This window comes from Cornus florida, unplaced genomic scaffold (assembly GCF_030987335.1).
Source record: "Cornus florida cultivar Cherokee Brave unplaced genomic scaffold, ASM3098733v1 CherokeeBrave_3.0.0_Hap2_Chr07, whole genome shotgun sequence".
Taxonomy (NCBI): domain Eukaryota; kingdom Viridiplantae; phylum Streptophyta; class Magnoliopsida; order Cornales; family Cornaceae; genus Cornus; species Cornus florida.
In genome coordinates, this window is record NW_026775577.1 from 6,321,793 (window position 1) to 6,335,616 (window position 13,824).

Below are 13,824 nucleotides of genomic sequence, written 5' to 3' on the forward strand. Positions count from 1 at the left end.
GGGTCCGTTTGGCCCGAAAACTGAAAAAAAATGCAAAATGACAACCCTTGCATTTCAAAGAGTCCAAAACTCAATGAAATGTCCCAACCAACTCACCGACACACCCGGCACACTCCACAGTGTCCGGTACGAAAAATGTGAAAAGACAAAAATGCCCTTGCACCAATAAAAATTCTGAAAAAATGAAAAATGATGAAAATTGGAAATATCACAAACAATCTTTTATAATTCTCTAAAAACAGATATTTTTATAATCGAGTTTCAGAAAACTAAACTAAGCAGAGTTTTTTGTGAAATTTTCAGTACATATTCAGTTTTCTTATAACATAAAACTGTTTTCATAGTTACAAATCAAGCAAGCCCATAATTACCCATATGACTCATTTAAAGTGACCAAAATGCCCCAAGATTAAACCCTCTCTCTCTCTCTTCTTCTCTTACTAATTATATATATCTTCTTCTCTCACTTATGTGTGTGTGTGTATATATATATATTTCTTTTGACTTATCTGCAATGAAAATTAAAAGGCGATAATTGGAAACATTAATGTGCTTTTACTAAAGTTGTTTCAGACGGACTTCTTTTTCCAAATGAATATGTCAGTCTATGAGCATGTTTAATAAGGGTGCATACGATGCAGTTCGGTACAGTTCCGTCAAGAGCCGGAACTAAAATCGTTCCCTATAGTTCCTAAAAATTGGAACTGGAACTGAACCGTTGGGGTATGGAACCTAACCGTGAATACCGGTATGGTTCGGTTTGGTTCCACGGTTCCAAAACTTTTTTTTTCGTGCAATTTCAAACTAATTTAAGCCATAGCTAAAACAAAATACAATAACAAAAAATAATAATAATAATAATAATAATAATAAATACAGAATAGGGAACTGTAAATTGGTTGTCGATGGGGAAAACTGATGAAGCCGGTGAGAAAGATGATGAAGCCGTGTCGCTGACTCGCTGGATGGTTAAGACAGATTTAGGGAGAGAATGGAGAAAGAAAAATATAAAAAGGGAAAGAAAGTGAAGTAAAGAAATTTAAGTAAATACTTATTAAAGTGATGGAGAAATTGTGAGTGATAGCGTCACGACGGTGTGTGGGTGTAGACCTAAAAAGATGAGAGGGAGACTGGAACCATGAATCAAAGTTCTCAACAGAGGCGAATCGGCGATACTATGATACAAAAGATGAGAAGAGGTGATACTGTGATACAGTGATCGATAGTGTGATAAAGAAGATGAGAGGAGGTCTGAGGGGACACGGCTTCAAAGATCAGATGACAGATTAAGAGGTTAGGAACTTTGGTAGGTTTAGGTTTACATTGGTTTTATCTTTTTGTGGTTTACAATGAGTTTGTCGATGACTATTAAATTTGATTAAGTCCACTAAGTTACTAAATTAGTAAATTACTAATAAGGGGTGACTGGTGAGTTTGGTGACTACTGGAGTGGTGTATGACAGTATGTATACAATTAAATATATATTCAACTATATATATATACGAGTCGGTTCAATTCCCACGGGCTTGGAACCGAAACCGAATCGTACACTAACGGTTCCAGAATTTTGGAACCGGAACCTTGAGAATCGAAACTGAAGCCCCGATTTGGTTTGGTTCCACGGTTTTTTTGTGCACCCCTAATGCTTAGACATCTCAGCTTGAGTTCTAAGATGACTTAAATATGTATCAATGGTGTTGTGGGACAGAGGCAGAGTATACTACTTGAATCAATAAGGAGTCGGATCGAGTAAAGGCTGACTACACCAAAGTAGACTAAAAGTTTATACAAGCACTTGATGAAAATCTTTTTGAATTTTATATGCAAGTGTACTATACATTTAATAATTATATATTATATACATAGTTTATAATCATAATTAACAAAAAAATAATAAAAGTGTTATGCTCACATGAAATGATCGATTTTTCTTTTCAATATTAAAAAATGTGCTAAGACTTATCAAATATATATATATATATATATATATATATATATATATATATATATATTAAAAAATGTGCTAAGTAATTAACTTGAATTACAAGGTGCTTCTTGGGGGTATAGAGGATTAGTGGTCAAAGATGATGTCACAAGTGATATATATATATTTGTGTAAATAGATGGAGAGAAAAAGAGAGAGTGATTTGGTGGGTTTTGTAAAACTAAATAGGGGCATTTATGTTATTTTAATTTATAAATATTTTGTGGGATATTATTTTATTTTTGGCAATTATCATAGACAAAACAAGTCCAAGTCGAGTTGTAATTCAAATTACTTGTTCTGCAAGTTATCAAGTTCGACAACAACTATAGAACTGGGAAATTGTTCAAACTTACCATGATTGAAGATCATTTGAAGCAAAAGGTAAGAACAACACATTAGGAAGGATTCTAAACAGGTTAGGACACATTCTATACTTTCCATATTTTTCAGAAGTTTTCATAAAATGTTTTTAGGCTAAATGGACCAAGGAATTTAAGTCTTCCAAACTTGAACCAGTTCAACCCCTTTGAACTGGTTCAAGATGTCAAGATTAGCTTCAAAAAGTTTCTGTCAATCTTGAACCGGTTCAGCCCCTCTGAACCAGTTCAGGGTGTTCTGTTCACTATACAACTTTCAGTTTCCTTATCCTGAATTATTTCCTAGTTGGTCTAGAATTATACCAAATCCTATGTACGAATTTTTCCTTATTTTCAGAGGGATTAGGTCATTCTATACTCTAAATAAACAATGTCATATACATTGGTTTATTCACGGCAAAATCAATTCTATATTTTGAGAAAACCGTTTAGAGAGAGAAAATTCAGAAAATCAAATCTGATTATTCTAAATTTATTTATGAAAGCATATACATATATTTATGAGTGATTTAGTAATGTTGTTCTCTATCTCATCGGAATTGGAGCTATATTGAAGATTCAGATATTCCATATAAAGAACAGAATTTAATTCTTCTACATCGAGTTCAGATCTTAAAGAACAGAAGTAAAAGCGATCACACTTTGAAAGGGTTGGAGCATTCGAAGAGTGTTGTCTGATGTACCTGCTACTCTTCTACAAATATCAAGCTTAAGCCTGAGTTCAAGTTGCTGTTGGACGAGGAGTCGCAAAGCCAGAGAATTGTCAACAATTGGTGTTTGGTAGAACGATAGGGTGTGAGCTAGAATCAAAGTTCGATGTACTTTGTTTTAAACATAGTGTATCGGTTTACTTTGAACTAAATAGTCCACGAAGTTTTTCCCATACAAACAGTTGACTTATTTTATCAATTGGGGTTTCCTTACTAAAAATCCTGGTGCAATCTCTCTAAACTTAATTTGTTTTACTTTTAAGTATTTATATTTATGATTGTGAATGTTTAATTGATCATACAATTTAATCAATCATAAATTGAGTAAGTTGACCTAATAATCAAATCTAGGTCATTAAAGGAGTAAATCACAATTGAAATCGACTAATAATTCCCGCACCCCGCGTAACTCTATTTTCACAATTTTGTATTAAATTGTACTTAAAAAAATAAGAATAAATGAGTCAATTCGTAGCCGTTGGGGGGTTATATTTTATATCAGCCATATTTTTGAGCCATGGACCATTGTAGCACATCTTATTAGGTAAGTTACGTTTGTGTGCATGGTCGTTTCCGGGCAAAGCTTCTTCTTTGGTGAGCCCTTTCGGGGCACTTTTTGAGTTTCTCTATAAACAGGAGGTCTTTAAGTGAAAATTTTGAAGAGAATAGCCCTACGGGCCAAAGAAAGTTGTATTGGAAAAGCCACCATATGGCATGACCCAGCAGCCCCTAGGCTTCTTGATAGATCGGTCAGCAAGTTGCAAAACTATCGACGTCGGTTTTAATTCACCTAGGCCCAATTTAACATAAACCGAGTATGGAAGAAGGTCTAAAATCTCAGTTCGATCGATCAAACTAATCGGGAAATGTTTTTAAAAATAGACCTGGGTTCAACATCCTGCCATAATGCGACTGCTGCGATGTCTGTCCCTGAGGCTATGGCGATGCTGGTAAAGCCGGATATGTCTGTTCTTGAATCCGTGGAATCTATGAAGCGGGTAAAGGTACTGGTGCCGGAAAAAATGGAAATTTGAGGGCCTAGATGACATTTTCTGGAAAAACACAAAGAAGAAACCCCCCTCAAAATCGAGTTTTCTACGTGAATCAAGTGAAAAATTGGTGATGCATTTATCAAGGTAGTCCAAACGAGAAGTTTTGAAAAATAATCTGCTACAAGTTGCAATGTCAAGTGCTTGAGCTTGCTAAATTCAGGAACCGGAAAAAATGGAATTTGAGGGCCTAGATGACATTTTCTGGAAAAACACAAAGAAGAAACCCCCCTCAAAATCGAGTTTTCTACGTGAATCGTCAGAAAAATTGAGCCCAAAAAATAATTTGGGCTATAATTGAGAGGGTGTCAGTGTAATTTGTCAAAATAAAATAAAATAAAACGTATCAGAGTGTAAAACTCTTTTTTCATTTTTTATGACGAGCAGGCACTGACCCAGCAGGTGACCAGGGGGGCAGGGATTTTTAATATTTTCATTTTATACCCTAATTTTTTAAAATTTTATGAAAATGCCCCCCCTAAAATTACAATTCGCCCCCACTAGATTCTTTTTTTTTTAGCATTTTATACATCAAATTTTGATAATTTATGAAGATACCCCCACTAGAATTATAATTTTCCCCACTGATTTTTTTTTTTTTTTTCATTTTATACTTTAAAATTTTTAAAATTTATGAAAACAACCCTATTAAAATTACAAAAATGAACCCATCATATAATTTTGTACCCACAAATTAAAAAGCGGCCCCCCTCACAAAATTTCTGGGTCCATCACTAATGACGAGGCTGTTTTTTATTTCAAACTCGCGACCAAATTACAATAGAACAACTTTATCATTGTGTCAAGCCCTACCTTAACCGAAGAGTACAAGGTTTATACAACAAAAATATAATATATTATAGTACAACAAAGGAAGACAACAACATAACAAGAGAAAATTATTCAGTATCCACTAGCTAAGCATTTGCTTCCTATTCTTCTTCTTGACTCATTCGTGCTCCTGAAAACACATGGCTGATGGATAGAAATTGTGATACTCCTTTCCCACTCCAAATGAGAGGTGAGTGAATAATGCAAGTATATACAGGTTTTAAGCTTGAACCATGCTGAAAGAATTATCCCCTTCTTTGAGTGAAAATAGACTTTCTTTGAACCTATAAACTTGAATGGCACTTTTTAGTCCATAATGTCCAAGGTCCCTACTTTCTAGGGTGTGAATATTGTACAAAACCATGTGTCCACTCATGGTTGTTATAAGAAGCTGGCCGTCATCATCCCAAAAACCCATCGGCACTAGGACATCTAGAATGGGTCCCATTGTCAATTGTTTGGTCCAAAATCCCTCCTCCTTCATCACCCATATTTCAATATTATTCTCAATATCATTTGGATGAAAAAGGATGATAGCAATACAGTTACAGTATAAGTTAAGTTCCCCACATTTCGATTTGGGAATCTGTGACGGAGTTGGTAATTCGTGAAAATTTTCATTAGTCAGGTCAAATGAAAGGATGCAATAATGATTGTAGTAATCTTCTACAAGCCAATAATAAACTCCATTCAGGTAGGTGCTATTACCTAAAGAATTTTTTACGGAACGCGATTGATCCATTGGAATTTCAAAGAGTCGCCATGAATTCGTAAATAAGTTATAAACTGAAACAGTTTGGACATCATATGGGCCGTCTAAGTTATCATCCCAATATTGTCGTATCCAAATAATCTTGTAATTGTTAGTCATCGGATCCAACCCAAATCCAAAATTATTGGTAGGGTCAGAAATATAGGATGGAAGGTTTGGACGAGGTAAAGAGATGGTCCTGAATTCTCTTATAGCAGGATTCCACAAACACATGCTATGCTCATTTCTATCATACAAACAATATATACCATTAATGGGACCGATAACAGAATCCGGATCAATTTCTATCCTGTGTTCATCAAGATTGTAATATACAGGGGGCGTACTACCAAGATTTTCATCAGGGAATATGCCAAATGCATGTCTGGAAATTTTGGAATCGTAATGATGAACAAGTAGACGGGTGTTGTTTTTGTGGTGCTGTTTGGTGATAAAGCTAGACGTTTTTATGAGAGTATACCAATAATTGCAAACACACCTGAATCTTAAAAGTGATTTCACAGGCAACCTCGAAAGGATCTCTGTCATCACATCATTCCACATACCATTATCACCATTGTTGCCGGTCATTGCCTCTCTCTTCATTCTAGTCCAGATCCATCTTTCTTTTCTGACACATTAAGAAAAATAATTTGTAAACGAAAACCTAGAATCAAATTTTCTATTATCTATTTCTTTTTATTAAAAAGAAAAAGCAAACACAAGAAAAAGAGTTGCCTTACAGAGGAAGACATTTTGTTTCATTCACGAACATGCGCAAAACCAGTTATAGGTTATAGGCAATTATATTTTCGGCATGAAACAATACTCCATTAGATTAATATTATCTAAATTTAGTAACAGCATGTTTTTACTTAGTCATAGCTGACTGAGATCATGTTAAAAAATATAGCTGACTCAGAAGTTTCATATCCAACGTCACTATTAAAGCTTTTTGATAAATTGCTTTCTTGTTTTTTCAAAATCCTTTGCATGAGACAGAGAAGAATTCTTAGCATTATCGTCATTCAAAATAGTAGCAAAATCAAGTAAATCATCATTACCACTAGGGGTTCGTTTGGTTAACCGAAAATTGATAATGGAAAGTGGAAGGAAAAGAAAGTGAAGTAAAAGAAAAGAAAATTATGTTTCTATTATGCATTTGGTTAGCATGATTTTTTTGTAAAAAATTTGTGGGAAAATATTATTTCATTAGTTTAGTTAGAAAGAAAGTGAAAAGAAAATGATTTATATACCAAAATTACCCTCATGAATTCAATACTAAGTAAAATACATCATACAACATGGATAATAAAAAATATAAATAATTGTTTTATGTATAAAAATATATGTGCGTGCATATATATATATAGAATCCTAATTTAAAAAGTCAGAAAATTGTAACTTAATTAGGAGTCCTAATTTTAAAAAGTTAGAAAGTTGTAATATAAGTAGGAGTCCTAATTTATCAAAAAGAGTCACTCCTTTTATGAATCTAAAAAGAAGGAAGAGAAATAACTACAGAGGGTATAATTGGAAACTAACACATAATGATACAACTTTCACGTGAAAATGAAATTTTCGCGTGTTTTATAGAAGAAACATTTTAAGGAAAATCAACCAGTTGCGAGAATATTACTTTCTTGAAAATTTTCCTTTTCACGCTAACCAAACTACCAAATAATTTAAAAAATTTCCGTTTCTTTTCCTTTCTACCTAGTTGACGCTAACCAAACTAACTCTAGATGAATTATTATTGGAATGAGGGTCATCATCATTAGAGTTGTAGTATTCATTGTTTTAGTCTTATTTTTATTTTTCAAATACTTTTTAGCAACAAAGCTATTTTTAGGATTCCGACACCGAGTAGATGCATGGACTTTACCACCACATGTCCAGCATGTAATCTCAGTTTCCTTAAACTCTTCCACGTCGTTTTGTTTTATCTTTCATATCCTTTCCTCTAGATGATACCCTTTTCCATGTTTCAAGATTTAGATTCATTTCCTTTCTTGAAACTATTTGCCTTTTGATTTTTTAGCAATTTTCTTAACTCTCTTGTTAGAAGAGCTAACTCTTCATCAAATTCACAATCATGATCAAATTCAAACTTCATAGATTTTAAGGTCAAATTCATTGATTTATGGGGATTATCATAATATTTCAGTTCAAAAAATATATATTGAACCTACAAGCTCTTCAACCTTTATTATTTCCACACCCCTATTTTCTTCTATATTAATTCTTTCTAGTAAAGATTTCAAAATTTTCTTACAGATTGTCCTATCACTGACTTTCTTTCCTAGGTGAGGAAGACTCAAAATATCTGAAGAAGTTTAAAATAAAGGTGAGAAAATGTTCCATTAGAACTTCTCAAACCTGGCCTAGTGACAAGCATCTAAATTTTACACTTCTTGTAAATGTTTTCATGCGTAAATTGCCAAATTTCTCAAGCATCTTTACCAACTTTATGTACAATAAGATATACTAGCAAACTTAGATGGAATAACGGAATTAAAGTAAAATACACGAGAATAACTCTCTTAAAAGAGATTATGATATTTATACAAGTAATGTTCAAAAGATTATAAAACAAGATTCTATAGAAAAGAAAATGAGGATGAACCTAGATGTAGTAAGAGACCAAAATCATCTAAGCCATATGGTATTGATTTTCTAACTCACTTATTGGAAGACAAGTCTCAAAGTTTTAAGCAAGCTATGTCAACTCTAGAAGCTCCACTCTTGAAGGAGAACATTAATAGTGAGATTGAATCCATCCTACAAAATCACACATGAGAATTGGTGGATCTTTCTCCTATTAATAAATCACTAGGTTAGAAGTGGATTCTAAAAGGAAAGAGGAAGCCTGATTTAATTAATAGAAAGAATAAAGCCAAATTAGTTGTCTGGAATTTTCTATGAATAGATGAGTGTGGTGGAACGGCAAAGAACAATAACAACGAAAAAGATGCTAGATTCAAGGTGCGTGGAGGAATTTTTGATCAAGGTAGAGCTTTGGGGTAGCGTGTGAAGACTGAATTCAAGCCAAGGTTGCGATTGTTGGATATGTGACTCAAATTTACATGGAATGATCATTCTAGAGTATTTGGATCTAACACCCTTGGGAAACTAAACATGAGAATTGTTGAAGGCTAGTAGAAAAGTTAGACCGGTCCAGCTTATTTGGACGACTGAAAATTGCAGAATTGAGAAACTAAAGTTGATGTGCTAGGAGCTGCCTTATTTGTACCTGTCCAACAATTATGGACCGGTCCATCACATCTGATATATGTATGTAAATGAGTTTTCTATTCCAATTTGGAAGTTTTGGAACAACATTGATATGGTAACGCCTTGTAGGCAGTTGGTGAAATTTTTGTCCAACGAGGGATTGATTTGAAGGAAGCGGAATAGGTGAGAGTTTGCCTAGAATAAGAAAGACGGGAAGCAACAGGCTTCTTGGTTCATTAATGTGTACAGGGACCTACGGATAAAGAAAGAAGAAGCATGAACATGGGAAGACTAATTGTTGCTGGGCTTTGGAAAGTTTTGGAGCAACATTGATATGGTAACTCCTTGTAGGAAATTGGTGGAATTCTTGTCCAACGAGGATTGGTTTGAAGACTCTATAAAAAGATATGGGCATGAGAGATTAGGTTAGATAGATAGAAACAAATAATTATAGGGAGAAAAAATGAGTTGAGTTCGTAAGGAGAAAAACATTGTGTAACCAGAGTATTGAAGTAAAATAGTCATTTTTTCGCCCGTATGGACGTAGGTGATTTACCAAACCACGTAAAACTCGTGTTGTTTGTGTGTGTGGTTTTATGTTTTCTATTTGCCAACTCTGTGCGCACAATCCTAACAACTTATTTGTGTCATTAATATTTTTGTTGTTTTTAATGTCATATAAAAGAGAAGATCAAGTTTTTCAATATCTTTATTAGTGGTTGAATGGGCCTAGATTTTTAAAAAAAATTATATTTATATTGTTATAATTATTAGGTTCTTAATTTTATTTTTCTTTTGGTTTTATATATAATGCCAAATGGGACCTTTGTTTAAGGTTCCATTACTAGCATAAATAGGTAAATTGTAAAAGATTTTACATCATCGACCCTATTCCATTTTTCTCAGCAATTTGTAATTTTCAATTAAAATAATATAATTCTCAATTTAGCTTCCATATTTAATCAAATGCATTTGGGTCCCGCGCAAATATGAATGGGTGCGTGGGCTTGCTCAACTATATCTTCTGGTGTATAGAACTGTTCAAAGAAATACGGTCACAAATTGGAAACATAGTCTACAATTTCTCATTTTTGGCTAAAAATATTGTTTGCTCGTTAATCAACACCATAAATCCCTCTTGTTGCCTTCAAAACTAATACGAGGACAATCCTTTTTTTTAGGTCTAAGTAGAGCCCCACAATTCTTGATTCATCTTTTTTATTTTATTTTTTTTTTTTTTTCGTTTCTATTTTATTTGATGCGATGCATATTGTTCTGAGGGATGTGTCTAAATACATTCCAGACTGTATGGTAAGCCTTTCTATATCCTCTTTCATCAGTGGAGCTTATTTGTCAAAATGATGAGCAAAATAATCAGCTAATTTTTCTTGATTTGGTATCTTTATAGAAGAAAAAAAATTTGAAATTTTTGGACTAAATTACGTGATTTGAGTAGGGTTCTTTAAAGCAATTTTATCAAAAAAAAAAAAAATTAAAGCAATGGCGGATAAAAATAACAATGATCATATGATAGAAGATGTGATAATTGAGATTCTCTCGAGGCTGCCAGGGAAATCACTTATGCGATTGAGGTGTGTTTGCAAATATTGGTCCACTCTGATTAGAAACTCTAGTTTCATTTCCAGGCATTTCCACCACCATAGCAACAATGGTCATCTCTTTGTTCAACATTACGATTATAGCACCAAAAAATATACTTTTGCCTTGTTCCCAGATGTAACGCTGGCGAACCCATGGGTTGAATATCACAATCTTGGTGATCTTCAAATGCCCACTGAACCAGGTTTTCTTGGCATCTTACATGGCATTATTGGTCTTTGGGATTGGTATCGCATAGTTCTGTGGAACCCTGCTATTAGAGAATTTAGGGTGGTTCCTATACCAAATCCCAACATTCCACCTTTTTCTTCCATCCAACGACGTCTTTCAGGATTTGGATATGATCCCATCACCAACAACTACAAGGTTGTACGGATTTTGGGATATGGGGAGCATAACTGTGAATTACAACTTCATTGGCTTGTTGAAGTATATAACCTATATGCTAATTCTTGGAGAATTTTTGAGGTTGATTTTCCGGTGACTTGTGAGGAGCATAATTCTTTAACTAACACATATATGAATGGAATTTATTATTGGATGACCACCACTAATGATGACCTTGTATTGATCATTACGTTTGACATGGATAAAGAGATTTTGGGGGATATACCAGGACCTCCACTTCCCAACAACTATTATTATGGGGATATAGTCTTGCACAATAATTCTATCACTTTGATTCATTGGGATATCGAAGATGCAAATGAGAGATTCTATGGCATATGGGTGATGAAAGAGAAGGGATTTTGGACCAAAGAATTAACCATTGGACCTCTTCTAGGTTTTGGAAGAATGGTGATGTATTCCTAGAAACTACTGACACCTCAGAGCTGGTTTTATATGATAGTGATACCCAAGAAATGAAGAAGTTTTTTCAAATTCGTGGAAACGACGGTGGGTTTAGGACTGCTATCTACAAGGAGAGCTTAGTTTCAATTAAGAAAGAAAACGAACATAAAGAAGGGAACAATGCGTTCGACTTGGCTCAAATTCAAGATTTTTGTTCATCTGATTGGTAATTTTGATTCTACGTTTTAGGAGTTGATAGTATAAAGGAGGAAATGACAGTTAGTAAACGGGCCCTTTGTGTTTTGTTTTTTTTTTAGAAATTAAGTCTTGCTTGGTTTGTAACTATGAAAACAATTTTCTATTCTCGAAAAACTAAAAATAGAAAACTGTCCAAAAAATTATGCTTGGTTCAATTTTCTAAAAATTGTTTTTTGAAGTTCTAAAAATGCATATTTTCAAATAACAGACTTTTATAGTTCTCTTAAAACTGTTCTCTATTTTCTGAATTTCTGAGAACTATTTCTATCACTATTTTATCCTCTTCTTGGGTTTCCATACTACTACCAACAATGAGCACTATAGAAAAGAAGTAAAATGTAAATGCAAACTGATAGCTAGTATTCTATCATAATTTATCATTCTCTTAAATTGTGTTTATGCTCTCATCTGTTGAGGAAATGTGACTGTTCCTTTTCAATTTTGAACTAGATTTATTTGTTGTAGAGTAAAAAAACAAAAAATGACCTTTTATGTATTCCTCGATTTATTCATTCTGAATTCTTTGAAGGTCATGAAGAGGTGATTTGAAAACAACAATTCAGAATTCTTTAATTGGAGAGTGTTGTGGTAACACAAAATGGTTTGAGGAGGCACTTTGTGGTGTTGTTTGGTTTTTTTTTTTAGAAATTAAGGGTTTATTTGGTTTGTAACTTTGAGTACAGTTTTTTATGTTTAAAAAGTGAAAACAAAAAATTGTACAAAAACTCTAAAATGTAAATGCAAACTAATAGATAGCATTCTATCATATTTTATCATTCTCTTGAATTGTGTTTGTACTCATTGGTTGAGGAAATGTGATTGTTCCTTTTCGCTTTTGTACTAGATTTATTCGTTGTGGATATTGGAACCGGATCACGAAAATAACAATATATCCAATTAAACAATACATAGGTCCTCACTAATGAGGATCTACACCATCCTCACTATTAATATGAACCAATAATAAATGAACATGTCATCTTTAATTATCAAATTCAATATGGTAGGCTAGATACACACTTACCAAATCAGAGATGGTGATTTTATTACCATCTATGATTTGGTAATTAAAATAGAATATGTTCATTTATTATTGGTCTACATCAGCGGTTAGTATGGTATAAATCATCACTAATAAGGATATAAGTATTGTTCTATAGAGATTATAAAATAAATACAAATATGTGTTAAATTATAATTTTCAAAAATAATAAATTAATTAATTAAACATGTAGCGACTCGAACCCGAGGGTCCGAATCGCTAACTAGTTCTTTACCCAAACCCGAGATCATCTAAGGGCATTACCGTCCTTTCCTAGGTCAATGCATAACCTGTACCGAATTCAAGGCAAACAACATACAACTTTCCATAATCAACATCATCAATAAACTCCTCAAGATAATCCATCATTATCCCAACTAATCCAAAGGTATCAACATCGTTACTACTTATATGATTGACCATTCTCAGAATATATTACATTAAAATACTGTCAAGGTTTATAATTACAATTATAGGCCACAAAATATACAAAGTTGTACATGCTCTGCTAAGGTTATACAAAAATGAAACTTAAGTACAAAAAGGTAACAAGATGATCATCTAAAATCCATCTAAGACTGTGGTGGAACATCATTCGCTACTTTCTTTCCAAGACCTGAAAAATATAATAATATAATAGGGTGAACACAACCGCTCAGTAGGAGGTGTCTAAGACACACCTCTTAATGACCCCGTGAATCCACACAAAGTATAGAATAAAGATATACGGGATCATATCATAGGAAAAAACACGATAACCACAATAATGACAACAACAATGCAGGTCATCCAACTATATGAATACAATGCATACCAATATAATGCAATGACATGTCAATGTCGCGCGTTCCCCATTTCTGAAACATTTTCATTTCACCATTCCAAACCATTAATGCAATTCGACCCATAGCAGCTCTATGGCGCCATGAGAGAAGGATTGCCTAGCTATCCCCGACCACATGGCATCTCCAAAGCATCGTTTCGGGCCTAGGTAGTTAAACCACGCTAGGGTCTCTCCCTAATTCTCTATAGATCACATTAACACTACGGATTACTAGGCAGTTCCTGAGCGCCCGGGTTTTCGCAAACCACTTTTCAAAAAAATTTTCCAAAATAATTTTCATGGCTTTTAAAAATAACTTTTCTCCTTTTTCCTTCCCAATGAAATGCAT

General features: G+C 33.6%; 2 protein-coding genes across 2 annotated transcripts; one reads left to right on the forward strand and one right to left on the reverse strand.

The window, feature by feature from the left end:
* Positions 1–5,175: 5,175 nt before the first annotated feature.
* LOC132316170 (F-box/kelch-repeat protein At3g23880-like) lies at positions 5,176–6,297 on the reverse strand. The gene has a single exon (XM_059814684.1). It carries the CDS (start codon positions 6,295–6,297, stop codon positions 5,176–5,178), a length of 1,122 nt encoding a protein of 373 aa, XP_059670667.1.
* A 4,143-nt stretch (positions 6,298–10,440) lies between these two features.
* Positions 10,441–11,373, forward strand: LOC132316171 (F-box only protein 8-like). Its single transcript, XM_059814685.1, has one exon. The coding sequence runs from the start codon at positions 10,441–10,443 to the stop codon at positions 11,371–11,373; it is 933 nt and encodes a 310-aa protein (XP_059670668.1).
* Positions 11,374–13,824: the final 2,451 nt, after the last annotated feature.

Bases quoted from the DNA above. Each gene is read 5' to 3' on its own strand.
- LOC132316171 (XM_059814685.1), top strand. From the start codon at position 10,441: ATGGCGGATAAAAATAACAATGATCATATGATAGAAGATGTGATAATT.
- LOC132316170 (XM_059814684.1), bottom strand. From the start codon at position 6,297: ATGACCGGCAACAATGGTGATAATGGTATGTGGAATGATGTGATGACA.